Source organism: Peromyscus californicus, unplaced genomic scaffold, assembly GCF_007827085.1.
Source record: "Peromyscus californicus insignis strain IS unplaced genomic scaffold, ASM782708v3 Scaffold_20__1_contigs__length_68692818, whole genome shotgun sequence".
Lineage (NCBI taxonomy): Eukaryota > Metazoa > Chordata > Mammalia > Rodentia > Cricetidae > Peromyscus > Peromyscus californicus.
This window is the reverse complement of record NW_026294503.1, coordinates 33,932,397-33,959,516: the sequence shown is the minus strand read 5'-3', so window position 1 is coordinate 33,959,516 and position 27,120 is coordinate 33,932,397. Positions and strand designations below refer to the sequence as shown.

General features: G+C 46.2%; 1 protein-coding gene and 1 long non-coding RNA gene across 11 annotated transcripts in view; one reads left to right on the top strand and one right to left on the bottom strand.

Moving 5' to 3' along the window:
- The window catches only part of LOC128116578 (uncharacterized), a 29,759-nt gene extending 10,929 nt beyond the window's left edge, over nucleotides 1-18,830 (bottom strand). Inside the window, exons 1-9 of one of the 9 annotated variants that reach the window (XR_008220519.1) lie at nucleotides 18,719-18,827; nucleotides 17,959-18,082; nucleotides 12,692-12,830; nucleotides 9,363-9,469; nucleotides 6,480-6,557; nucleotides 5,014-6,011; nucleotides 3,985-4,038; nucleotides 1,772-1,854; nucleotides 984-1,178 (exon numbers count right to left, since the gene is read on the bottom strand). This is a non-coding gene — a long non-coding RNA (uncharacterized LOC128116578). Of the gene's footprint in view, nucleotides 1-983; nucleotides 1,179-1,771; nucleotides 6,012-6,479; nucleotides 6,558-9,362; nucleotides 9,470-12,691; nucleotides 12,831-17,958; nucleotides 18,083-18,718 lie in introns of all 9 variants that reach the window. The other 8 variants (XR_008220517.1, XR_008220521.1, XR_008220516.1 and 5 more) reach the window with 8 other exon arrangements.
- A 329-nt stretch (nucleotides 18,831-19,159) lies between these two features.
- Zfat (zinc finger and AT-hook domain containing) overlaps nucleotides 19,160-27,120 on the top strand; it is a 181,160-nt gene continuing 173,199 nt past the window's right edge. For both annotated transcript variants that reach the window (XM_052747939.1, XM_052747937.1), the window contains exon 1: nucleotides 19,160-19,456. In XM_052747939.1, coding sequence (XP_052603899.1) covers nucleotides 19,438-19,456 — 19 coding nt within the window. In that variant the 5' untranslated portion in view covers nucleotides 19,160-19,437. The remainder of the gene's footprint in view (nucleotides 19,457-27,120) is intronic.

Genomic DNA, 27,120 nt, shown 5'->3' with positions numbered 1-27,120 from the left:
GAGTTATGGGAAATGTCGAGGCCAATGAACATCACAGGAGGCCGCAGGCTAAGTGGCCAGCTAGGGGAAGGGAGGAGTGGGCTTAGCTTTTGTCCTGTCATCCGGGCTCTGGCCTGGCACGTTGCTCCCTTTGATGACAAGCGAGTGCCAGCTTTAGCCTGAACATTTTCAGGATACACTGCATTTATAAAAAAGTAATTCCCAGAATAGACTTCACCTTTGGCTTTCCTCTGGCACAAGTGTGAGCAGTGTGTATGACCAGGAGACAGGTCACCAAGTCCAGGTGACAGATGCTCCTCTGATGTCTGAGCTGGACAGAGACAGGTCTTGCTTAACTGACCCAGACTGTGCCAAAATGCAAAAGTGGGGGTGGATACAGAAAAAGGAATGACTAGGCCTGTAAGCTATTCAGTTCCACAGAGGAATAAAACTTTGAATATCTTCAAAGAAAACACAGCTCTTAAGTGTTGATTAATGTAAACCATACAGCTGCTCCATACAGTGGATACTATCATCCTTATTCTACTGCTGGGAAGTTTGAGACTGGCGAGGTTGGAGCTGTGCTTCATACTCAGGCCTCCAAACTGCAGAGTCCCCACCTGGATGCATGATGCCACTGTAGGTGTGATATCAGAAAGCTTCATGTTTCAAGGAGACTATCGACTACAGGTCAGAATTGGGCAGGGGCCAGTTGTCTGTCTGTGCTAGAATAGTGAGCCGGGTGAAATGCAGTGGGAACAAATCTAGCCATCCCCTGATTTTAGAGACTGGGGATGGGGTGGTCCCAAGGCCATGGGACTTCCTGGCAGTGCTACCAATGGATAACCATTCCATGAGGGAGGGGAGATTCCCTTACAGCAGTTTGCTGTCATCAGGAGGGGCAAAGGATGCTAAGTAGGAGAGAAGAATGGGCATTCACTCTGGAGGGCATCTAAGTCTCCCAAACTGCCGATATGGGGAGTGGGAATCAAATGTGGACTCACGTCTAGTTTACAACAGAGCCTGTGATTCCTTGGACTCTTCTTTCTGCTGAACCGGTGCAAGGTTCGCTCTTTTTTTTCCAGACAAATATGACCCCACTGGCTGAGTGGAAGACAAATGATGGTAAACACAGTACACAGGCACCGATGATCCCACATTTTCACTACCGTACAGGTCTATCACTTTGTAGCTTCTCCCTGTCAAAAGCAGAACACACACATTTCCCAGCCCCTTGATTCTGAGGTGGCCAGACTAATGCTGCTTTGGCCAATGTATTAGGAGAGACTTGGGGAGCACTGGGGACTCCCTTTTGCTCCCTTTTGTGCCTGCCATCCCGAAAAGAAGGGCAAACCAAGTCTAACTCCCCCTCCCCCCAAGCAGGAAGATGAAAGCTACATGGAGCAGAGCTGCCACAGCAAAAACAGCCCAGCTGAGCTCAGCCTGTAACAGAGTCCCCATTCAACCTGCACTGGAGGCAAGCTTGGCTGAACCCAACCCAGATCAGCTGACTCACAGCCAACCCCCATGGAGCTATTATAATCGAACGGTTGTTGAAAGACAGTGTTGGCAGTTTGTATGCAGCAGAGCTAACTTTTACGTCTCTTTTGCTGAGTACTTTTAGAACCTGTCCAGTTAAATAAATTAACATTCTTGTCTTGGCTGTTTTTTTAGGTTGTCTCATTACATATTGATTTGTGTGTGTGTGTGTGTGTGTGTGTGTGTGTGTGTGTGTGTGTGTGTGTGTGTAGGGTTCATGTACACTCTGTGTGGAGGGCCAGGGATAACTTACAGGAATCAGCTGTCTCCTTTAACCATGTGGGTCCCAGGGATTGAACTCAGATCATCAGCCTTGGCAGCAAGCACCTTCACCTGCTGAGTTTGAAACAGGAAGTTTATTTTTTTTATTTTTTTTTATTTTTAATTTTCACATGTCCTACATTTGGATGAAAGCCACATCCCAAATTTTCATGCTTGAAAGATTTTATGAGGTCAGTGCATCTCCTGTGTTTGGCTTAGGCATGCCTGTGTTACAGACCATCACCTGTCATATAGAATTAGTTTGGTGGAACTACTTACTGAGGTAGAGGTATTTTTTTTTTTTAATAATACAGTTGTAAGAAGAAGAACAGTTAAGGATTGTTTTAGACTTTGGAATATAATAATTACTTATAATATATTGACACAATATCCAAATTAAAAATAAAGTCATAAAATTTACTACATCTCTCAACTTAAGAGGTCCAGAACAAGAAACTGAAAAAAAAAATGGGATTAATTACAAAAGAAGAGAAGTGCATTGTACTTTGTGTAATTTAAAATATCTCAACACACACTCTAATGTATACATGTAGGTTGCTTTTAGCACAGCACTAAAATGTCAACATGCAAAAGCTCTGTTCAGGAATGCAAACTTCAAGAATGCTGCTATAAGCTATGAAACTTTTTATTAAGTCATGGCCTTATATTTTCACTAGTAGAAGGCATTTGAGAACCTTGGAATGGGCATGCATTTTATGCAGACCTACTTGCCCTGTGTGGTGGACTCAGGAAGTCAGTGAGCATGAATCCTTACCCCTTTCATCATGGTGCCCTGGGCTCACTGCAGGGCTTTGCTGCTACTCCAGACAGAAAAAGCTAAGCCCTACTGTGGAATCATTGGGAATCTGCTTCATAGGAACTTTTCTTGAGCTGCTGTCTAGTCTAAGTGACTTAGACATCAACTTGTGGAAAATACCTAAATGAACAACTTAGGAGAAGATTTATTTGGGCTTGTGGTTTCAACCTATTATGGTATGAAACATGGTAAAGCAGAGCAGTCAATATTTGGCAGCCAGGAAACAGACACACAGAATGCCCATCCTCACTGGATTTCTCCTCTTCCTTTGATTCCAGGCTCCCAGCCTATGGAATGGTAGCATTCCCATTCAGGACAGGTATGCCTCCCCTATTTAGTTCTCTTTGAGAATGCTTAACAGGTAACACCCACAGCATGTTTAACTATTTTCCTAGATGCTTCTTTTGAATATTTTTTTTGAAAAGTTTATATTATGTTATAGGTATGGATATTTTGTCTGTATATATGTCTATACACAACCTGTGTGCAGTGATCATGGAGGCCAGAAGAGGGCGCCAGATCCCTTGGAACTGGAGTTAACAGACAGTTGTGCGTTACCATGTTTTTCAGATTAGAGTTGGGTCCTCTGGAAGAACAGCCAATGCTTTTAGCTGCCAAGCCATCTCTCCAGCAGTTCCCTAGGTGTTTACGGAGCCAATCAAACTGACAATCAAGACTGACCTTCACAAGAGTTAAAAACAGGATCTTGCAGACTTTCAGGAAAAGCTTGCATGCCCATGCCTACACTTGCTGGCTTATACATGTTTTGCATAATTCCATCTGAGGTTTGCTCTCTCTTTCATGGTACGTGGTATAGCTACTTATGATGGTAGATGGCTACCAGTCCACTGCAAAGGGTAAAAAAAAAAAAATGGCTTTGGCTTGGTAGTAGAAAAAAATGTGATAATTTAAATAACTGAGCTGGTTGTGGTGGTCCACAGAACATGGGAGGCAGAGACAGGAAAAAGGCTGCAAGTTTGAAGTCAGATGGGATACACAATGAGTTCCAGGCCAGAGCAGAATACATCTTGAGACTCTGTCTTAAAATAACAAACAGAACAATAATGATACCGCAGTCTGAAAAACATCTCAATAGAATAGTATCACAAATAGTCACTGAAGTTCCATTCAGGGGCACCCTCATGGCAATGCCTGGTTCAGTGCATCCGCTCAATTCCAGATCACAGGAATACTCCCCAAAGGCCTTGTTTTTCTTGGCCCTGGTAAGTACTAAATTAACAAAAATAAAATCTTTTAAAATAATAATTATCATTAGAAGTTGGTTATAAGTGACCAACTCCAGTCTAGGGGCCAAATCCTACTTGCTGTCTGTTTTTGTAAATAAAGTTTTATTGGGACAAGCCATAATCCATTCATTCACAAGTTACCTTTGACTACTTCCACAAGGAAGAGTGGAGTACTTTCAGCAGGTATCTTGTGGTCTGCAAAATGAAAAATATTTACACTATCTGGCTTTTCATAGAAAAAATAATAGATGGCTGACCTTTGAGATTATTAGATAGGTTTAGTTTGTAGTTACAAAGTTGGCTCATGTTTCTAAATAAGTAGAACATTAAAAAAAAAGTTTCCTTTGTAGTTTTTGGAAATTTGGGGTTTATTTTCAGGGGGTATAGAGTCCGAAAGAGGATATTTCCATAAAAGAAGAGGAGCAAATGTCTCTGATAACACCAACACAGAGGAGAGGAATAAAGACATCAGTAGGCCCATTCCTCCACTTCTTGCAGAGCCCCCTGCCTTCTGCTCCTCAAGCACAGAAGCCTTCTTCTGGCCTCAGGACTTCTGTACCAGCCATTTCCTCTGTGTGGAAATTTCCAACTCGCTGTATTTTTTTTCAGTCACTCAGGCTTCAGCTTTGGTTATCACCTCCATGCAGAGATTTTTCCAGACCACTCATTCCAAAGACTCGTTTCCCTTCATCCTCCACACATACTCTAGAAACACTATCTTATTTATTTATTTATTTTTTGGCCAATGTGCCACTCGATCCTGAGATGAAGTTCTCTATGCTTGGTTAGTGAGTATCATCCCAGACCCCACGAGAAGTGGGCCCTTGTCCATCTCATTCTTCATGGTATGTATCCCCAGTGGCTGGACTGGTCCAGGCACATCATCGGTCTCAAAGGAAAACAGGGTATTAATGGAATGATTGGCTAATGGAATGAATAAAATTAATTAATTAAGTAATTCCATTAATTAAATAAAGGAATGAGTAAATGCATAATTAGAAGCCACATGGTAATTACTGAGTTTTAGTCTTCTGCTTGTCTCAGCACTAGGCCTTGCCTCACAGTGGAAAACTAAAATTAGGGCTTTTCTCTTCACACAGGATGGCGGGACAAATACCAAGCTGGAAGTGATATGTAGTTTTCTTAGCACATCAGAAGAGCCAAGCTTACCTATATCCGTTGGCTTCTGTCTAGCTATGTGATTCCTTTCAAATTGGTGGAATGCCCATTCTCTGTCAGTCACTGGAACTTGTGCCCTGAGGACATTTACAGTTCTAGGGAGAAAATCATCAGGCAGATGATGACAGTATTTAGGATATTCAGCAATGCATGCCCAGGAAGTATTTAGGATATTCAGGAATGCATGCCCAGGAAAGATGCAGGACATTAGCCTTTATCCACCTGCTTAGGTCAGAAAATCTCTGAATAGGTTAACACCATACACAGACATGGATGATGAGATTAAAAATAACCAGACAAGCTGGGTGGTGGTGGTGGCGGCGGCAGCGGCGGCGGCGGCGGCAGCGGCGGCGGCGGCGGCGGCGGTGGCGCACGCCTTTAATCCCAGCACTCGGGAGGCAGAGGCAGGAAGATCTCTGTGAGTTCGAGGCCAGCCTGGTCTACAGAGTGAGATCCAGGACAAAACTACACAGAGAAATCCTGTCTCAAAAAACAAAAAACAAACAAACAAACAAACAAACAAAAAACAGACAAAGGTGACCTCACCTGTAGACACCACAGCTACTGCAATGATATTGTGGGTAGTACTAATAAGAATCTTGGAACCTGGGATATGCAGCACTAAAACCCAGACCTAAAACAATGTCCCAAACTATATGGGACCAAAGTAGGTACCATGACAAGAAGGCTGCCAGTCAATCTGTAGACACAGGTATGATCACAGTATTAACTACAATAGCAAGATATTTACATATTTACTGCTTTAGTAACAGTGGCTGCTGCAGTCCCTTCCCTGTGTTCTGAGGTAATTTGGGTTTCTGTTGCTGTGAAGAGACACCACGACTACAGCAACTCTTATAAAGGAAAGTATTTAATTGGGGCTAGCTTACAGTTTCAGAGGTTTAGTCCGTTATCGTCATGGCGAGAAGCATGGCAGCATGCAGGCAGACATGGTGCTGGAGAAGGAGCTGAGAGTTCTAAATCTTGTTCTACAGGCAACAGGAAGAGAACTGTGAACCACACTGGGTATAGCCTGAGCATAGGAGATTTCAAAGTCCACCCCCACAGTGACACACTTCCTCCAACAAGGCCAAACCTATTCCAACAAGGCCATACTTCCTAATAGTGCTATTCCCTATGAATAAACACATGAGTTTCTGGGGGCCATAACTATTCAAAGCACCACAGGTAGTTAGTCAGCTATTAGTAGGAAAGTCAGTGAGGATGAAACCCCCTCTCTCATAACTAGCAGCTTATGACATCAGAAACTAAATCTGCAGGACTTTGACAACTGGTCAGAAGAGTAGGCTCTGGGTCCTACTCTGGTCCTGGGTAGAGAAGTAACATTCTAAACTGCCCCAAAGATCAAAAGATCACTATCTAGCCAGGGGCTTTCTAGAAAGAAAAAAACAAAAAAAAACCAAAACAAACAAACAAAAAACCGCACAAAGACATACCATTTTCCTCTCTCTGAAGAGTCAATCCAAATGGGCCTGTCAATCACCTGTGCAGAAAATCACTCCTCAGGAAGTTGTCTGTTCAAAAAAAAAAAAAATCAAAAAGCAGTACAAAGGCTGCTTTAAAATATAACTTGGCACAAGGACTCCCTTGGCCATTGTCCATTCTCACTTCTAAAGTGTGCCCTGCATTATGGCCTCCCCGGCCATTGTCTACTCTTACTTTTTGAGGTTGCCACATTTTACTCTAATAAATTCTTTCTATATTCTACACTACATGCTCTGTGTCTTAATCCTTTCAAAGGAGATGACAAATACCAGCGAGTCAAGGTTAAGCCAAGATGAGATCCCAGTGACACGGACCGCCCCTTTCCAGTCCAGCCCCTGGCCCAGGGTCTTGCTTGATCCAACAGAGGATTCTGCTCAGTCAGCATCTGTGCTGCATTTATTAACAAAAGGCCCCTTGGTTACCATTCTCAGTGTTCTTTTGTTGTCTTAGACTGGAGAGTGGATGTAATCATCTTATCAGTGTGACTGAATTTAGAATCACTGGCAGATACAATCTGGGTATGCTTGGGAGGGCATTTCTAGAAAGATCCACAATTATGAATATGAGTGGCAGCATCCTGCGAGCTGAAGATACGCCCTAAATAAACCTAAAAAGGAGGAAAGCTGTGTTGGTATTCCAGTCTCTGCTTCCTGCTCCACAGAGATATATGTCGAGGACACCCAGCCCCACACTCCTGTTGTCAAGGAACCACCTGCCATTACACTTTCTCTACTGTGACTGGCTATATGCGCTCTGTCCAGGAGCCAAAGTCAGTTCTTCCTAGGCTGCTTTTGTTATGTGTTCTGCAACAGTACTGGGAAAAATGACTAACATACTTGGTTTAGAGCTCACTCCATCTCCCGCCTCCAGGTGGCTACCCAAGAATTAGCAGGAGGGCTGCCATCACTTTCTAGGGACAGGTGGGAGGTGTGGCAGCTGCAGAGAGTTGAACACACTAAAGTTACCCCAGTCACTCTCCTGAACTCTTGTTTTGCGAATGGTGACATGAGACTACTTATGCCAACTTGCAGAAGATTCTGTACCAACCAAGATACACCAAAAGCAATTCTACAACTCCCAGGAAGTAAGTAAATGAAGTCAAGGAGCAAATGGCGAAAGCCCTTAAATCTACTTGGACATTGGGAGGAGATGGTAAAAAGACAAAGCAGGTCCTTCTTCTCTGCCAAACTTTTTTTTTTTTTTTTGATTTTTCGAGACAGGGTTTCTCTGTGTAGCTTTGCGCCTTTCCTGGATCTCGCTCTGTAGACCAGGCTGGCCTCGAACTCACAAAGATCCACCTGCCTCTGTTTTTTAAACACTTGGTGATGAATGTAATGTCTTTGGACGCTTCTCTCTCAAGGTTTCTCACACATGTTCTTTTGGCCGCTACAGTATTTCTCTCTGAGCTAGATCCTGTAGAACCTGAATGTGCAGGTGCTTCTGATGACAGGCCTTGACTGTCTACTCTCCCAGGTTGAAATATGCTTTTGTTGGGACTGTCCCTTATGTGTGAAGCATAGGAGACAGTTGATCCCACGGGGCAGCTCCATGGCCCATGGCCCTCCCAGTGCAATGCAAGGCAGCCAAGACTTGTGTATAGATTGGCCTCAGCTCAAAAGGAGGCTAGGGAAGGAGGCCAAGGATTTGGGAAGACTGCACTATCTGGACATTTGTTCCCCAGTGTCCTTGGCTAAGTATAAGGGCTGGTAGCATGTTGCTTTCCAGGCTCCATGTCACAGGACATAGTTCCTTCCCTGCAGGCCTAGAGTGAGGGGGAAAGCTGGTAGGTACTACATTAGCTCTTTTCTGCTTCTTTAAACCCAAATACATCTTTGCCTAGTCTCTTTATTCTGCCTAGATTGCCTAGTTTGAGGTGCCATCTTCTTCCTGCCAGAGGTCTATCAGCCAAGGAGCCACGCCATTTAGCAACATGATACAAGGAATATTCAAGGTGTTCTTTGGAGGAATGGAGATGAAATGTGACCCATGGAGGGTTGACCAGTTAGCTTATCAGAATCCACATTATTCTACATTCTAACAAGTAGCATTCATGTCTGTTTCTCAAAGCTTATTTATCAGTTGGCTAAGGGCAACATAGCAGATATCAGAATGACTGTCCTAACTAGCAGGCCTCCATTACTCCAAAGTTCAAGAAGTCCGAGTCTAAAAGCCAAAGCCCAGGGAGTCTGCAGGCTTGGTTTTACTCTGAGGCCTTGTTTTAGATTGTAAATGGCCATCTCATCTCTTGTGTCCACCCATGGCCTTTTTTTCATGTCTGTGTTCTAAACTTGGTTTTAGAAAGACAAGTCATATTGAATTAGGCTTCATTTGTTGTAGGTCTGGACTCTGGGAATGATACCAAAGAGCCACTTAAATGCTGTTGGCCAAGGAAAGCAGCCTTTGAATGTTCCTTTCAATGCTAGGGTGATCCTTTTGTTTCTGCCTCCTCTGATGACTACACAAACCTGAGCCTGGTTTTCTCTGTCCTGCTTCTGGATCTTGGACCAATGTGTCCTGTCTCTGTAGGACCACTAGCCCCCTTGAGTTACCCTCCAGCTGTCCTCCTGACTCTTCAGGATCGATGTGTCTTTCTTGCTTTTCTCTCTCATTCATGGTACATTGTCCCACGCTCATCATTTTAGGCCTCATTTTCTTTTGAGCACATAGGTTAAGAAATACAGATCCTGTGGCCTGTATCTTTAGAATGGTTTTGACCCATGGTCGACCTTCCATAAACGCTGAAGGAATGATTGAGCAAGTTGGCTCCCTCTTCATAATGAATTGCTCCCCAGAGTTATTCTGTTTTTAGAACAATGGTTGTTTTTCTTCCTTACACCAAGGTAGCAGTTGTCTAGTGAGTTCTTGAGCCATCAGATTCAGATCATCTGGGGAGAGGTCATAGAGAAGTGAGATGGTTCTGTTGCGGGCCCACAGAAGTCTCCTGTTAAGCAGAAAGAGAGAGGTATGTTAACAGGTATGGCACAGATGTAAAAATAGTAAAAGGGGCTGTGAGAGTCATTAACTGCCTGGGAGGTCAGAACTTCAGAGTGGGGGGTCACTTGGTCTGGGGTTTTAAAGAGTGGTGAAGGAGTCCGTCAATCAGAAAAGTGGTGGGGAAATCTTCAGGTATAAAAGTGTCTGGTCTGAGAGTCCAGCTTTGACCTATCGAAGGGTTCTTGGGAGGAGGAGAGAGGAATGAAGAAGAATTAGATAGAAATATAGATGGAGATATGAAGAAAGACAGAGACACAGGATAGCTCCGGGAGGGTCCTGGGTCAATACCCAGTCACCTTGAGGTTTATTCCAAAGGGCTTTTCATCCAATGTTAAGGGGCAAGGCAAAAGACCTTCCCCTTTCAAGAGCAAAGCACAACATACAGCCAAGTGTAGACACTTCAAAATACCCGGTAACCATACCGGTGGCCAAATCATCCAATTACGCAGCCCTGCTGGGTAAAGCAAGCTCAGATTCTCTGTCCTTGAGTAAGGTCTTACTAGGGAGCCCCTGTGGGCCCCCACAGTCTGGTATCTTTGAGAGATGGTGAGCTGTCAGGTGACTACAACTTGTCTGGTTTGAGATGAAGCCTGGGTGTGTATGTCCTATGAACAACTGAGTGGAGTTGAACATTCATGTCTTCTTACCTCTGTCTGCATCTCCCACTATGCTGTGAGCTCCTTGGCTAGAAAGGAATGTGTGGAAATTTTTATGATAGAAAGTCTTCTCCCCCTACCTTACATCTGTAGAAGCTGGGAAGGATGGTCATTTGACATGTGACCAGAGAATGCCCTCTCACCACCAAGCTTTCTTTGAGGTCATTCTCCAGACAATCAGGTGATACAGGGGATGGAAAAATGCATAGGGATTATTTTCCTGAGGCTTATATTCTGGTAGAGATGACTTTACTGTCACCTGTGACCATCAGGTCAACTCTTTGGTCTGTATGTCCTTACCTCACAGTAGTGTGAAGGCTGTTATGTAGTGGGTAGCCATTCCAGCTTTGATCTGGAAGTTCCAACCCCCATTGAGACTTGGGCAACTGTCACGCCTACAAGGCGGGGCCAAGGGAGGCGCCTGGAGACCCGAGATCTGGATCGGCGAGCGCTCTCGGTTCGGGGACCCTGGATGGTGGAGGTGGGCCAAGCAGAGCTCCAGAGAACACCGCTGGACTGCGATACACCTTCCCCAGACCCCGCGACCTACCTATCCCTTAATTTGTAAGTTACACCATTAAATAAATCTCCTTTTAACTACGTGGAGTGGCCTTAATAATTTCACCAATACTGTTAGATACCAAACAGTATAGGAAACCCCAGGAACTTGGCTGACAAGACCTTGGTTGGTTATTTTATCCCATGTCATTTCTCCCCACTTTGAGAGTAACAAGGCTCCCTCACACCCCAGTGGTCTCCAGTGCTCCAAATGCTCTATGTGGTGTGAGAGTTGCACAAATGAATTAAGTGGAACAGAGTAGTTGACCCTGAGTCTTCTAGAAGACCTCGACTGTCCCTAAATTTCCGGGTTCCTTGTGCACCTAGAACCCCCATTCATGAAATTCCTGTAAACACAGTTCGCCAATAGCAGAGTGTTTCACACAATTAGTTGCACCCTGATTTTCCATGCTCGCATGGAGCCTGACACATGCTCTACATCTGTTATCAACTCACTGGTTGTGTTTCTTTTGCTTTACTGAAATAGGGATGGTGGGTAGGCAAGACGCTGATGCACAGACTGGGTTTCCTTCCATGGTCTGCAGCAAGAGGCAGGTCTGAGCAGCTCTAGAAGGCACTCGCTCTCTAGTGTGACAGACCTCTGGTATCAGGACTTTTGGCTGCACGAGTATTGCCGCTCTTGTGTAGGCCTTGGAAGCTAGGACTCCTCAGCCTTTAACACCAGCCAGTGTTCTAACTATTGTCCAGGCCCAGGAGGCCAGTACGTCTCAGCCCTTACAACGGGGTCAGTTTTATAACTTTCGGACGGGGCTGAGAAGACCACTGGTTCTGAAGACCTCTCGGCAATCTGGTGCCCTCCTGGTCGACTATGGCTTGTGATTTCTCTCCTCTGGCTCATTAGAGCTTTGTGTCCTGCTTTGCTCTCAGCTCTCCACCTTCTCTGCTCCCTCCGTTAACAGGCACTTCTCCCGGCCCTGGTCACTTGACCTGTTCAGCTGCTTCTCTGCCTGCCAATGTATCGAATGGCTTGCCATGCCTGCAGCTTGGCTTGCCTACCGCTCAGCTGTTGCTCTTATTACCAACCTGCCGCCCTCCCCCCCTTTTTTCTTCATGTCACCAGCTTGGCTGTACTACTGAAAGATGGTGGGAAAAAGAAATGACCGCCTGAGAGAGTACAGCTTTTATCGCAACACCAGGGAAGGCAGCCCAGGAGTGTCTCCTAGTGGACGCCTCAAAAGAGCTTGGACAACTGGCTTGTCACAGCCCTGGCCTCTAGCACCCGTCACAGTAGGCCTTTGGGTAAGTGCTCCTGCTCTGGCCAGGTAGATATGGCTGCAGAATAATTAGGAGTTCACGGAAGCCTCAGACAGGTAAATGCTGCAGCACACACTGCTTCACTGGCCCTGGCTGCGGCTGCGGTCTCAGGAGGCAGAGCCATCAACCGCAATCTTCCTGGAGCTTTCTTAAAGAGATTCCTAGAGACTCGGGGTGGCTGGTGTGGGCCTAAGGGTAGACTTAGCTGGCCATATGACGGACAGTCTTGTGGCTTAAGGCAGCTAGGGCAACACAGGCGAGGCAACACAGCTAGGGCAACAATCAGGGAGTCAAGCTGCTCCATCGCTTGTCACTCTTGCTTATTTACATAAATATGAACGAACATGAATGGGGCTTAGAATAAGAATGTAAAGAGCTCACCATTCACTCTGACAGTGATTTTGAACAGTGCTTAACCCTGCCCATGCCCTAGAGAGGTGGATGGGCGACTCATCTCCACATGGGTCATCTAAATCTTTCCAATAGCTGCATGGTTATTTCCATGGGGGGCCGAATTGCTCATTAAATGTGCCTAGATACCACACGATGAAGCCCCTCCCCATCTGTTCTCTAGTCTGACACCTAAAACAGTGCTGTTTACACATTATAAAATAAATGTCTAATCATGTTGCTTTCCCCTTTCCTTCTCTTACTGGCTTCACTCTTGAAATAAATCTTACCTATCCCTTTCCTCAGCAAGTGTTTACTGGGTCCTTACTATGGGCCTGGCATCCTTCCAGGCCCTGGGAGGTCTATTTCCTTCCTTGTTGCTGGGATCCAGGACCATTCCCCCACTTTCTTTCCATGGTTCACTTGCTCCTGAAATAAATTTAACAACTATAAGTGTTGTCATATTCCCTTAATTAAACACAACTGATGAGACAAAACTTAAAACCTTTTAAATCAGAATGTCTTAAACATTAACAGTCAAATAATCCAGTTTCAACCAAGTCTCATGTAACTGCTCCTACATGCTTTGGGCATGTTAAGAACACAAGTTTTCCCCTGTGTATACCTAAATTTGTAAGAAGCACTGCTGTTGATCTGTCCAATTTCTTTATCTCTGCAAAACTCATTTTTGTACTTCTCCAGAAGTGCACTTATGAGACCCCAAAGAGGATTATCTTCTTCCCAGGAGAGTTAAATTCATAGCCTCTGGGCCACTGGCTGATAGATTCCTAGAACAGAGGTGACTCCTTCAAGGTGACTCCTGCTCTCTTGAACTGGGGATTGAATCTGGGACCTTGGACTTGTCAGGACAATGCTGGAACACTGGACTACAGTCCCAGCTACTGTCCCCGCTCCCTCTTTCTTTTGAGATGGAGTTTTGCTACGCTGCCCAGGACAGCAGTCAACTTTTGATACTATTGCTTCAGCCTCCTGAGTAGTTGGGATTATAGGCTTGTACTACTCCACCCAGCTCCAAGGTGACTTAAATGGAAGCTTCCATTTGCTGATTGGTTCTACTTCAGACCAAGTTCAGTCACTATGTCAACATGGTTCAGGACAAGTTCTCCCAATGCTCTTGAGGGTAGGAGTTGCTCTCGGTAGGTACTGAGGGAAAAGGGCCCACTGTGACAATCCCATGTTGCTCATACAATGTTGCAGTGTGAACAGGCTGGGGAGAAAGGAAGATTAAGGGTTAAAATGACAGTTTGGAGCATTGAAGGTAAGAGGGCTTGTAACTGGGTAAGAGCTAACCAAGCTAGATAAGAAGAGGAATAGGGCTCAGGGCCAGTGACAGCAGGCCACTCCAAACCCTTGAGGAACACATGGAAGGCACTGCTGTCTTTTCACATGTCCTTGTGTCTAATACAGCTAATTCTAACAGACCGAAGCATAATGATATCTACTAGCAAGTCTGTACCAACTTCAGGAGCAACTGCAGACACATAGGGAGCTAAAATGTGAGGTCACCAAGAAAGATTGCACATGCATCTGGTAGCTGGGATAGAGCTAACTCCCTGCCATGGAGAAGCTACAAACTGACCGCTCAAATGTAAGGAAAGAGAGCTCAGTCTAACTAACAGTACTTGAGACACCTGCGAAGTTGGAGGGCAGCGACACTGGCTAGTGACTAACAGCTAGCAGCCAGTCAAGGTCAAAGATGGAATAAGAGACCGACAGAGCAGGGCTCCAACCACTCCTAACTGGTGAGCAGTGTGTGATCAACAACTGCCTGGTTGGGGCAAGGGGACATATACAGAGCATATGGGACCTCTGTTGGTGTAGTCCATTATAGCTTGGAGAATTAACCACTCTGAGAATTCCTCTCAGTTTTGTCCAGATTTTGCTATTGTGCTATAAAACACCTAGCTGGTGGGATGCCTCAGTGGTTGAAGGTGCTTACTGCTGAACCTAATGATCTGACCTTTGAGTCCCAGAACCCACATCGTAGAAGGAGAAAACTTCCTCAAGTGGTCTACTATCCTCCACATACAGGCTCGGTCCAGCCCCCCTCCAGGTAAATGAATGTTAAAACAAAAACAAAAATAACCCTAGACAAAGTAAATCCAACAGCCTTTTTTTCCCCCCCAATATTGAACACCCTTCCCATTCTTGGAGGGTCTCTCACTTTCCTTAATTGCTCATTCTACTTTCCAGACTCCCACAAGAGTTAGCATCATTAGTCTTCCTTAGCAACAAACTTGGAGTCACTGTCCAAGGTCAGTCTTTGATGTCTGTGAGTACCCAGCATCTTAGGTTCCTGGGACATGCACAAAAGGGCTGCAAAGGTACTACAACACTCAACTCTCCTGCACCACCCACATTTATGCACATTACATTTGGGGCATATGATTTGATCTCTCAGCTATTCTCCTAACCCATTCACTTGTAACACCAATTTCCAAACTTTTCCCACTTGGTTATTTATGGCCCCAACCTGCATTCCTTATTTTCCCAGCTCCAAGATTTTCTGGAAATCTCTTAATAATAATCATAACTACCATCCTCAATGTCTATACATGTACCATTTTGTAGAGGGACACACAGAACTTCAAGAACTAAACCTCACATATACTAAACTTACCTCTTGGCTAAAACATCTAATTTCTATCTGTTACATATGATTAGCTAAGTAATTAAAGTAGCACATGAAGTTTTTGTCTATAGGACTTGTGTGTGTGTGTGTGTGTGTGTGTGTGTGTGTGTGTGTGTGTGTGTACCCGTGCGAGCTGGGGATCAAGTCTAGGGCATTATTCATGGTAAGCATGTATTCTACCAGGGCACCTACACCATCAGCCCTATCATCAAGATGGCTCAGTGAGTAAAGAACTGGATGTACAAGCTAGAGGACCCGAGTTAAGATTCCCAGCCCTAACGGAAAAGTTAGGCTCAACAGCCTGTGTTGACAGTCAGCCCTGAGAGGTGGAATGAGGTGGATGACAGAAGGAACATTGAGGCTCACTGCCCAGCTGGTATGGCTTCAAGGGCAAGCTTCAGGTTCAGTGAGACCCTGTCTCAAAAAATACGGTGGAGAGTAAGTGATAGGGGAAGATACTCCACATCAACCTCTAGCCTTCACATGTACACATGTGGGCACACGAGCCCCCCCTACCCCCACCAATTTTCAAGAACTCATGGCTTTCCAGAGACATCTTGTACTTAAAAGACCAACAACTATTGATTGCAGTTGTACTTGTAGCATGCAAATCAGCACCTTAAAGAGGGACCTATTTCTTTTTCAGCTGGCTCCTTTGTCTTTCCTGCAGGTCTGGAATTTTCACAGCATCCTACTTTTGGAGGATGACAGAACTTCCAGGCCATCCTGACTTTCCTTTCTTGTCCACATTGGAATCAGCTTCTTGACTGGTCCCTGACTATGGCCTATAAAGAAAATTACACTAACATCTAGGTACTCGGCACACACAGGTGGATAAGACGTGGAGATATGAGGAAATGGCACTCCGTGGCCCTTACTGCTCTCTAAGGTCACAATCATGTTGATACTAATGGCTCATCCTGTTCTGGTGTGACTGTCTCGGTGGTACTGGGGAGCCAACCCAGAGTCTTGCACACATCAAGCTAAGCCTCAGTCCCTTTTATATAATTTTAAATGCATTTTGACAACACCCTTATTTAGGTTTTCAGCATGTTAACTAAAACGCTTTTTCTTTCCTTTGCTTTTAATAGTTGTGTGTCTCAAAACCTATATGTTAAGGTCATATGTATCCTTCATCAAAACTTTCAATCAGCACCTTATAAAATTAAGTGCCTAAACTGTGTTTTCATACAAAAGCATTTGCCAGCTACTGATATAGTTATTAAACTGACACAAATATACTTAATTATGCAAGTCAACTGCATTTCTCATGTAGCTAAATACCATCTCATGTCCATAGATGTGACAGAAATTCCTTCCTGAGCTACCCTGTAAGGTAGAATGCCACCAGTGGGCAGGCTGTTCCTCTAGGAACCATTGGAGCAGGACACTATTCATTATGAAATTCTCAGTGATTAACATTTAATTCCACTGATGTTTCTCTATTAATTGAAGGCATCTGTAAATGTAAAGACCGAAATGTCAGTCAGGGCTGAGGAGAAGGCTCAGTGGCTTGCTGCATAAGCATGAGGTGAGGCCCTGAGTGTGGATCCTCAGCACCTACATATAAAGCTAGGTGTAATGGGCTTGCAATCCTAGTGTTGAGAGAGTCAGGGGGATCCTAGGGGTTCACTGGCCAGCCAGTCTAGCCAAACGAGCTTTAGGTTCATCAAAAGACTCTCAAAAAATGAGGCCGGGCGGTGGTGGCGCACGCCTTTAATCCCAGCACTCGGGAGGCAGAGCCAGGCGGATCTCTGTGAGTTCGAGGCCAGCCTGGACTACCAAGTGAGTTCCAGGAAAGGCGCAAAGCTACACAGAGAAACCCTGTCTCGAAAAACCAAAAAAAACGCCGGGCGGTGGTGGCGCACGCCTTTAATCCCAGCCTCGGGAGGCAGAGCCAGGCGGATCTCTGTGAGTTCGAGGCCAGCCTGGGCTACCAAGTGAGTTCCAGGAAAGGCACAAAGCTACACAGAGAAACCCTGTCTCGAAAAACCAAAAAAAAAAAAAATGAGGTAGTCAGTAATAGAGGAAGAGACCTAAAGCCAGCCTCTGGCTTCAGTGTACACACTCATGGACCCCCACACAGATGAAGTGTGTAAATCACCCAGGAAGGCTAGAAGCCAGATGTGGACTCATGTCTCCACTCACAAAACTGGGTTCCCTACCTTCCCTTATTAATTTCTAGCTGCCTGGGGCCAACCCAGTTCTGAGGAACAGATGTCCAGTAAGTCTTTTCTGAATGATGAATAGATTTAAAGAAGGAATAATGGAGAAAGCCATAGCTACCCCCCCCCAAACCCCAAGACGATCAGCCATAGCTACCCCCGCAAACCCCAAGACGATCATCTACAGTCCAGTTTCCTTTTTAAATTTGGCTTTAATCTTCTGAAGCAATTGAGTTTTGAGATGTATTTTAAATTGCTTCATTTCCAAACTTGTTTTGGTCACAACATTCAGGAGCAATCGAACCACCTGTTAATCAATAAATAACATTTCCATGCTGCTTTAAGAAAGGCAGCCCAGCAGAAAACCAATATTGTCAGCAGCCAGAACAACTCTCATTTCCTGACAGAAATTGATTCCGACAGAAGTGATTGTAAATATTTGTATCTCTAAGAAGGAAAGCACACCAATGCAGCCTTTGGACAGTTCATTTTCAAATCAAAGATGTCATTGTCGTGTCCCAACCCCCCAACCTCCCAGCCACCTGAGATGCAGAATTTGGGGGGGGGGGGGCATGAGGTAACAAAATTCATGGTTCTCCTCACAATGCACCTATTGGGTCCAGTCTGGAAGGCCATGTGGTCAAGTGGGAAAGGCAAGGGGCATGGAGAGGTGGGTCCACACACGCCACAGGCTGGCTGTGTGATCTCAGAAAGCTTTACAACCCTTCTGAACACCTACCTGTCCTTCTCTCTCTCACCTGTCCTTTGAAATAAAGGAGAGGGATGTTTTGGACCAGTGCTTAATTGAAGAAAAACCAGAGCATTCGACCAGTCATCATCCTAAGGCTCACTGCCCAAAGGCACTTCAATGGTTAAAAAAAGAAAAAAAAAAACAAGTGATGACCAAAATGAATGAGTCCATTCAGTGGTATTACTATGCAACCTGCGGTGGGAAGATAAAGATTTGAAAGACCCAGGGACCTTTCCTACATGACTCTCTCTGCTCAGTAAACTCAGTCCATGGCAGAGAGGTAGACGAACCTAGACGTGGGGAGGGAGTAAAGAACACATGACCCTGACCTCTGTGGGTACAGGCAGGAGCTGTCTGATGAATATTTCAGGTTCGACAGAAGGCAAGGGTTATTCCCGAAAAACAGTATTTCAGGGGCGTCGTAAAAACAAATCTGTGTTCCCCAGACTCCGGTCATTTCCGTTCTGCCTTTTTTTTTTTTTTTTTTTTTTAATATTTTTTGTTTTGTTTCTGCATGTGTGGCGTTTTCTTTACAATGATTATTTAAAAAAGGCCAGCTTTATTAGCACAAATGCGACTGTTACTATTATATACATGTTTATTCGCCCATTTAAACTCATTCCCAGTTTCGAATGCTAACGGGGTGACCAAGACTGCTGGAGATGAGCGACTTCGTCGTTAGCAGGGACAGATTCTACTAAAGTTACTTGGGACAGACACCTCTACAGGGTGCCGAGGGGGCTCTAACCTCCCAACAGGAAAAACCGAAAGGTGGTTCACTGCGCTTCCAGGGAAACGATGTGCAACGCACGCTCACATCCAACCGGGCTCTGCTAGAGAACTGGAGGGGCGCCGCATCCTCACGTGGGGCTGCACGCCCGGACAAGCGGTGCCAACCACACCTCGGCAGGGCGTCCCAGGGACGGCATCGCCGCTACAAGCTGCTGCCAACCAGCCCGATGGGCAAGTTAGGAAACTGAGCCCAGGGAAAGTTAGTGCGCAAAAGAGTGCACAAGCCAGCCTGCCAGCTCGTCCCCCCCAAAGGGGACGGACGCAGGACACTCCCAATCCCCGCACCCACGTCCCGGGATCACCGCGTCCCTTCCCGGGCGTGGCTCAAAACAGCGCGCGGCATGCCGGGACCAAAAGGGGGAGCGGGCGGGGGGGGGGGGGGGGAAGCTAGCCGCGAGCATGCGCAGTGTGTCTTGGGAGCCGAGGGCGGTTCCCCGCGGCGGACGTCGCTACGCAGGCGTCGGATCCCCGGTGGGGAGGAGGTCGAAGACTCCATCCGCCATGTTGGATGCCGCAGATTCGCCATAACCTCTCCGGCTCTTTCCCTAAAAAAATAAAAATTAAGAGCGAAGTTTCCTCAGGGTGTCCGGCCTTCTCGCTGGGCGCGGGAGGGGAGCCCAGGAGGAACCCGAGGCTTTTTTTTCCACCCCGGCCCTCCGCCGTGGGGGCGTTGCCATGGAGACGCAGGCGGCAGGTGAGCTGGGGTGGGGGTTGGGGCGCGACGGGGTGGGGGGGGGTGGGGCGCGGCGCGGCGCGGCGCGGGAAACGGCTCGTGGTGTGCTGGTGGGGAGGGAGGCCGCGCGCGCAGGCTCGGGGCGGCGGAGGGATCCGCGGGCGGGCGGAGCGCGGACGTCGCGGCGTCCTGCGGCCCACGTTCGGTAGCTGGCTTTATCCTGCCGCAGAGAGAGGGAAAAAAAAAAAAAAAAAGAAACTAGGGGAGGGCGAGCGGGGGGGGGGGGGGAGTGCAGTGCATGCGTGTGCGAGCCCTTTCCAGGGCAGTGGGCGGTGCTCGGGCGCCAGCCAGTGACGAGCCGTGGAGGTCTGGTTGGGCAGGTGTTCGAATCCCGTTGTCTCCAGCTGCTTGGCTGGGTGAGCTTCCTTTGAGGCTTTGTAAAGTAGATGTCTTCCTCCCCTCCACCAGTTATCAACTTCGTGTTCTTGGCCAGGACGTTTTGAAGGTCTAGCCTTCTGAGGGGAAGTTTCCTAGTGACCCTGGGAGGGAGCAGTAAACGAGAGAGTTTGTTTGGATGACCCTGCCCCATGCAAGTAATAATTTACCTTCTGCCCCTAGTCCAGCTCTCTAGGCCATTGCCCGCATGCTCTTAAATGGAATGGCTCCAGGGCCACCTCCTCCAGGCAGCCCTTCTGGCTCTCTAGCTGGAAGCAGCTTTTTTGGCTGGACTGATTGGAAGGGTGGATTTCCCGCTTAACCCCGATGCCCCTCTCTAACCTTATAACCTTAAGCTTGGGGGCCCCTGGCTATGATTGACACCAATTTCGACTTGGACTCTTCCAAGGTTCTCAGTTCTCCCTATTGCTCTTAATTGCTGGTCATTTACTGAAGGACAGAAAAGTTGAGAGAGGTCAGATTCCTAACAGCTCAGGCTTAAAGAAATTAGACGTCTTCCAGCTTGGGATAGAATGTGAACTCCGGCAGGCTCTTAGTAGGAGCCACTGTATACTGAACAGCAGAGTGAAGGCGCTGTGTGCTCACTCCAGCCGGTTCAGTGCTGGAGCCCGTGTCCATAGGGGACGGAAACATCTTGTCCCTGGGGCTTACCCTCCACCACTGCCTCTCTTCAGCCTGTATCTTCAGAACGTGTCACTTTATCTGTGGAAGCATCTAGAATCAGTGTGTCTGTTGGTGCTGCTGCAGGATGGATATAGGTCAAAGAGACACAAAAGCAAGCCCTGAGCATGTGTTATCTCCCCGTGTGCAGCCATGACAGACCAAGAAGGGTCACAGTTTGAACAAAGTGTACTTCTGTCAACTCACGGGCAGCTTAACTTCTGGGAAATTTCCCGTTTCGGTGTCGTTAACTTAGGAGAGGCAGAGCCGTAGATAAGGAGATGGAAGGGCAGCGTGGGGTGGTAAACAAACTGGGGTGGTCGTTGGCCCAGTTAGAGCTCTGTTCTGTCTCGTTCTCCTTTTCATGGTATCTCATTTGCCTCTTCTGGTGCAAAGTTTTTTGCACCCCCCCCCCCCCCCCCCCCCCCCTGTAATTTATGTGACAGCCTTTCAGCTATCACTGTTCCTAAGTAGAATTTAGTGGCTGCCCTGGCCAGGCCCAGTCAAACTTTGGTGTATTAAACAGATTCCCCTAATTGCATTTCCTTTTATAGATGTTTCATGAATGCTGCCCCTGAAAAGCTCTGTATCAAGATGGGCCAATTTAATTGAGGAGGATTTAGCCTAGAGTAACGTTTGCCCCTTGTTACCTCTTTGGCTGTTCAGCCTTCAGAGTGTGAAACTTTGTAAGAGCAGGTATTTCCTTCAGGGGCTGTCACTGTGCATAGGGTTGTAAGAGCACAGGCTTTGCTGGGGAGATGTGCTCCTAGGATTCCTGAGGTCAGGGGTCCCAGCCTTTGTACTTGCTGAGTGCCACATGGTGTGCCTCTAAGTTGTGCATGTTGGTGGCACTCCACATGGTGTTTATTACTACGCACTGTCACTGTCCATGTGTTTTGGGAAGTGTTTGTGGATGGAAAGGTAGGGTAGAATTTGATTTTTTTTTTTTTTTTTGGAGACAAAGTTTTCCAAAAGGCATGTGCCACCACACCCAGCACGATTATGATTTTTTTTTTCCTAAAGAAGGGAAAAAAGTAATTTTTGAGTGAAGAAAAGTGAACATGTTAGACATCTATTGTAGATTCAAAATTGGCTTCTACAAAAAGAATGTAAAATATAAAGAACAATGAATTTGCTTATGAGAAGATAATGCTTAGCATATTAATGTACAACAGGGCCTTAACATTGAGTAGAATTGTCTTTGTTCTTTTTGAAGTTTTAAAAAGCATAAGCTGAAAATTATAGCTGTGCATACTTATTCCAGTATATCACCCCAAGTGTCCAACATTTCTTGAGATGAGAACATTTGAAATGTATTCTTTTAGTGGTTTTGAAGTGAAAAATATATTACTTATTGCAGTCACTATGATATGTAGCATATCACACACAAAGGGAGAGCATAGTTACTGTTGTTTTAAAAATGATAAGCGGGTGCTGGTTACGGTGCAGAAAGGTCATGAGGCATGAGCCATGACAAAACCCAGTATCAGAGCTTTATTAGGAGGAAGGGGGGAAAAAAGAACCAGGCCTGGGGAAGAAGCATGTGCAGAGAGCAGAGAGAGAGGGGGGTGGGCGGAGGACAGAACAGAGAGGAGAGAGGAGTCTGTGTCTGGCTTTTTAAGTATTTCCGTGCACATGCGCAGGTAGGCTTACTGGAGCTACGCCACGCATGCGCTGATTGCGTGACTGCGCTGCACGCATTTGCGCAATCACACAGCTCACAGATGATGTAAGACTTAAGACCCTTTACTTAGCTGCTGAACTGCACATGTACGGTGATGCAGCTGGAGTGGTGGCAGAATCCTTACATTCTAGTATTTTTGTTTATTATAAAAAGCGGGTGAACAGGAATAGGGGCATCGTTTTTACTGGAAAAACTGCTTCCAGCTGACTTGGTGGGTGTTGGTTGACTCTTGGGGGGGGGGGGGCGGGTAGGGAAGGGGGCTTCTGAGGTAGACAGGTGTCCTGGGGTCATCTGCTGCCTTGGAAATCATCTGACAAGGTGCTGTCTAGGTGGATTCAAGCCAGTTCCAGAGCTCGCTGACCTGTCCAGGTGGATTTTCTGGAGTTCAGAAAAATTTTGAACATATTAAGAAGCAGCCATGAGAAAATTAAAGTCTTGAGCTAGTGACCTTTGTAGTGTTTAGTACTCTGCTGGTTAATGTTAGTGAGAGAGAGATTTAGGATATGTTTTTAATTTTTACCTGAGATAAGCCTTATCAGAGACAGATTATTTTAAGGCCCCTGTTTCCTTTATTAGTTTAGCATCAGGGATACACAGGTGATCAATTGTTGAGAGCGTCTAACAGTAATAGATTGTTATATTAAGGTCTGTTTTTTGCAGAGTCCAGACCCTTTTCGGTCTGGGGGTGTAAACACCTTTTAATTGTTACTGTTCCGTAACACCTGGGCATATCTTGGACTTGGATGGTCCTTGGACTCCATCTCTATGGTGATCCTGTAACAATTAGCTGAATAGTTAATTAGAAGAGGGAACCAGGAAGAGAAAAGCTTGTGGGGTGAGACCTCATTCTTCTGGAATTGGTGACAAGGCAGTAGATCCTGATGTCCTCTGGAACTTGAGAGAGAGAGAGAGAGCAGGGCCCTGTCTGTGTCCCTGTGCATGAGAAGAAGCACTGCTGACCCGTCTGGAGTGAGGCACATGGAGGGAGCAAATGAAGTGAAAGCTCCTACCTTAGCTGGAAAATCTCTTCCCATTAACTAACTCTGAAAGAACAATTAAGTCTGGCGAGGTGGGTAAGGCTGTCCCCCCTACCTCGACAATAGGGAAATGAGAAGGAGAGGTGGGACCCCAAAACTCCCTCCGAACTTCTTAAGTGGCTCCGTGTCCAACAGGAAGGAAATGGATCACCCCATGCTGCATCCTTGGTTCCCAGTGAGCCCATAGCCAAGCCTAGGAGGTCTACTAGAGGTCTTAGTTTGATGTCCCCATGCCACGAGGTTCATGGGGCAGTCAGCTGACCAGTTATCTCTCTAGGTAGCACTTTGAACAAGGCTCAGTTGATGGCCCAGCAGGGCATGCACTAGTCCGCATGGCCTTTTGTAGCACATATTTAAAACAGGGACCTGGAAGCCCTTATGCAGCTGCTTGGATGGTGTGTGCCAACATTTGGCAATTCTGTTCACAGGCTTTCTCATCTCTCCCACAGTACCTTAAATGACACAGCTGAAACTTCCACCTGTGGGGTCAGAAACCTTGCTCTCCAGATGCTAAGTTTTAGCCCTAATGTCAGGGAACTCTGGGAGACAAGAGATGAATTTTATTCCATGTCTTGAATTTTTTTTTTTTTTTTTTTTGATAGTTTGGTGGTTTGAGGACAGCTTTAGGAAGACCCACCAGGAGGCAGGCTGTAAACCGATCTCTGGCTAGAGAGCCATCTGGATTATTTTGATCCCAATGTGGGTCCTGATCATAAACTTATTTGCATGCATCCTAGCCTGCTTCCAGACTTTTCCATGCTTAGCGACCTGCCCAGTACCAGAGAACAGAGCAGAGAACAGATAAGGTTCTTTGTAGTGAGAGATTCCTCAGGTTTGGGAATGCGAGTGGGCAGGAGAGAAAGATTCAGAAAAGGAGGGTTCAGAGCTTAGGTAAAAGTGTGGGGATAAGGTAACTCTTTTCATTTGTCTGTTTGCTGGCAGAAGTTAGATAATTCTCATGAAATATCGGGATTCAAGCAGCCGTTACACGGCCAAATTTACTGGTATCTGGGGATATTTAAGGCATTTTTCAAAGGAGGTGTGGAACCAAGAAGAGGATGCCTCCATGTCCCATGACTGCAGCCGAGAGAAAAAAAAAAAAATTAAAATAACAAAAGTGATCCCAGACCCCCATCTTAAGTGTCTCTGAGGACCAGCATAAATTAACAGCACAAGTTACCCCAATCGTCATCATGAGAAGGGCAAGGGCTGGGGGGACGTACATACCCGAGGACTCCCCGGGAGTCCAGACAGCATTTAGTACTTCGTCAAGAGAGAATGTGTCGTCGTACCCCCGGGGGTCTGGCATGAGGAATATATCTCAGGCTACAGTCGTGGGAAATGGCAGGGGATCGGAAAGGGAAAAACTCACCAATCTTGGCGGCCGATGTGTTGTATGTAGTGGTCCCGGAGGCTGGGTAAATGAAAAAAGCGGAGCAGGCAGTTGTAGGTTCAATAAACCTCTGTACAGGGTCCCGGACACAGAGCCCCGGATGTAGAGCACATAGAGAGCCTGTCGAGTCACAGCACCAATGTTGTTTTAAAAATGATAAGCGGCGCTGGTTACAGTGCAGAAAGGTCATGAGGCATGAGCCATGACAAAACCCAGTATCAGAGCTTTATTAGGAGGAAGTGGGTGGGGGTGGGGGTACGACAAAAGAACCAGCCTGGGGAAGAAGCACGGGCAGAGAGCAGAGAGATAGAGATAGAGGTAGTAGGGGGAGGAGAGGAGAGAGGATTTGCACAATCACACAGCACACGGATGACATAAGACGTAAGACCCTTTGCTTAGCTGCTCAACTGTGCATGTGCGGTCATGCAGCTGTGGTGGCCAAATCCTAATGGTTACTCCTGCTAATAGAGGCTTTCCCCCTTGGCTCATGCCCCACCTCCCATATCTCCCTGCGGCTTCTGGGAACCCCACTCTGTTCTCTATACATCTTCAAGATCCGTTGTTGTTTCAGTCCCACTTGTCTAATCGCAAAGGCATTTCCTCCCCTTTGAAGGTGGAGTCATACTCCATTGTATCTGCTTACATTACGCATTGTCTTCATTCACCTGCTGACAGACACTCTGGTTGACTCTACTTTGGCTGTCTTTAACTAGTTTTTCGACAAACATGGCGGTGCAGATGTCTCTTTGCCCATTGCTTTAGACTATTCTCATTCCTTTATCTCTGTGACAACTGGCGCTGCAACACACTGGCCTCTGGAATCTGGTGCCTTTGTGTTCCAACCTGTCTGGACAGAGACAAGATGGGTAGGTGGGGGCTTGGCGTCAGGGGATGGTGGAAGGAGCTGCCAGCCCTCTGGGCTGGAAGGTGACATCATCCCACAATGTGATGAGGGACCTGGAGCCAAGGAACATAAGGAACTTGGGGTGTCTGGCACAACTCAGACCCCAGTTTCCTGCGGTCTCCAGCTGGTCAGATTCTTGGTGTTCTTATTGCTTCATTGCTGCCGATGGGCCTTCATGAGCTGCCACCATTTCTCATGACTTTAAGGCTGTTCTTACTCTTTAGCAGCAGGATCACTAGCACTCAGATGTTTGCCAAACTCTGGACTGGGACCTTCCCTCTTGAGGGTGTCACATAGACCTAGCAGTGGAAAGCCAGTTCCCTTAGGGAAAGGTGTAAGGAGCCATGATAGATGTGAGCACCGAATATTGAAGATGTCCGTGGGCTCCATGTAGGGGTTCTGGGGAGACTTCTTGAAGCATGGGATACTGGAGTTGGGTCTTGCAGAGTGAATAGCCACCCACCAAAAATGGAAAGGTGGGTGCCAGGACAGGTGTGACGCAAAAACCAAAGCTCTCATCTTCAAAGGAATAAGAGATAGTTTATTCTGGAGTTATTTTGAGTGACCCTGGCCTGGGAGCACAGATTTAGGTCACTCCAAATTTTGTCTTCCAATGTGGAAGCAGTTTCAGGAAATTTTTATAGTTTTGCAGAACAGAGAAAGTCATAAGTCAAAGCAAGTTTAGAATACATGGGTGGGCACATGAGAGAGGTGGGAATATCAGGTGCATACGTAGGAGGCCAGTGAATGCCTGTCCGGGAGGGGAGGGCCAGAACTTAGCCCAAGATAAAGTAATTAGTTTCTGGACCTGCAACATTCCAGTCTGTCCGCGGTGCTGAAATTCTAATCAGCCAGTCAGTCCCTGCAGACAACATATCTTTTGTGAGTTTTAATTAATAGCCAAATGCAACTTCTTTTGAGAAGTTTTTGTTCACATCACAGCAGATGTGCCCTGTGCGTTGTGCTTGGGGCAGGGGCATTAGGGCTGAAGGCCTGCACACTGAGACTGAGGAGTGGGAACTGTTGGGAGTTGGGCATGAGAACGTTGAGAACCGAGAGAACAGTGCCTGCTGACCTGCCCTTGGGAAAGAGCTCTTTGGTGCCTTGCAGGAGGCATTTTGTAGTTGTGGTTTAATACACAGAAACATGCAGATCTTTCGTATAGACAGTACCCAGGTAAGCCTCAGCCCTAATGATATATAGGATTTTTTAAATTACCCCAGAAAAATTCTTTTTTGCCCTTTCCCATCCAGTCTTTATCTGTTAGCCCAAACAACCTCTAGTTTTGCTGTCTTCATAAATTACATTTGCCTTTTGTAAGATGTCACATAATTCTTTTGTGCTAGATTTTTTTTTTTTTTTTTTTTTTTTTTTTTTTTTTTTTTTTTTACTCAGCATGAAGTTTCAGAAATCTAGTTGTTTGGTTTTTTTTTTTTTTTATTTGTTTGTTTTTATTGCTTAATGTTATTCCAGGGCCTGGAAAGCACCACAGTTTGTTTGCATGTTTCTTTCTTAATAAATACCTGAGCTGTTCTCATGTTTCCAGTTTTG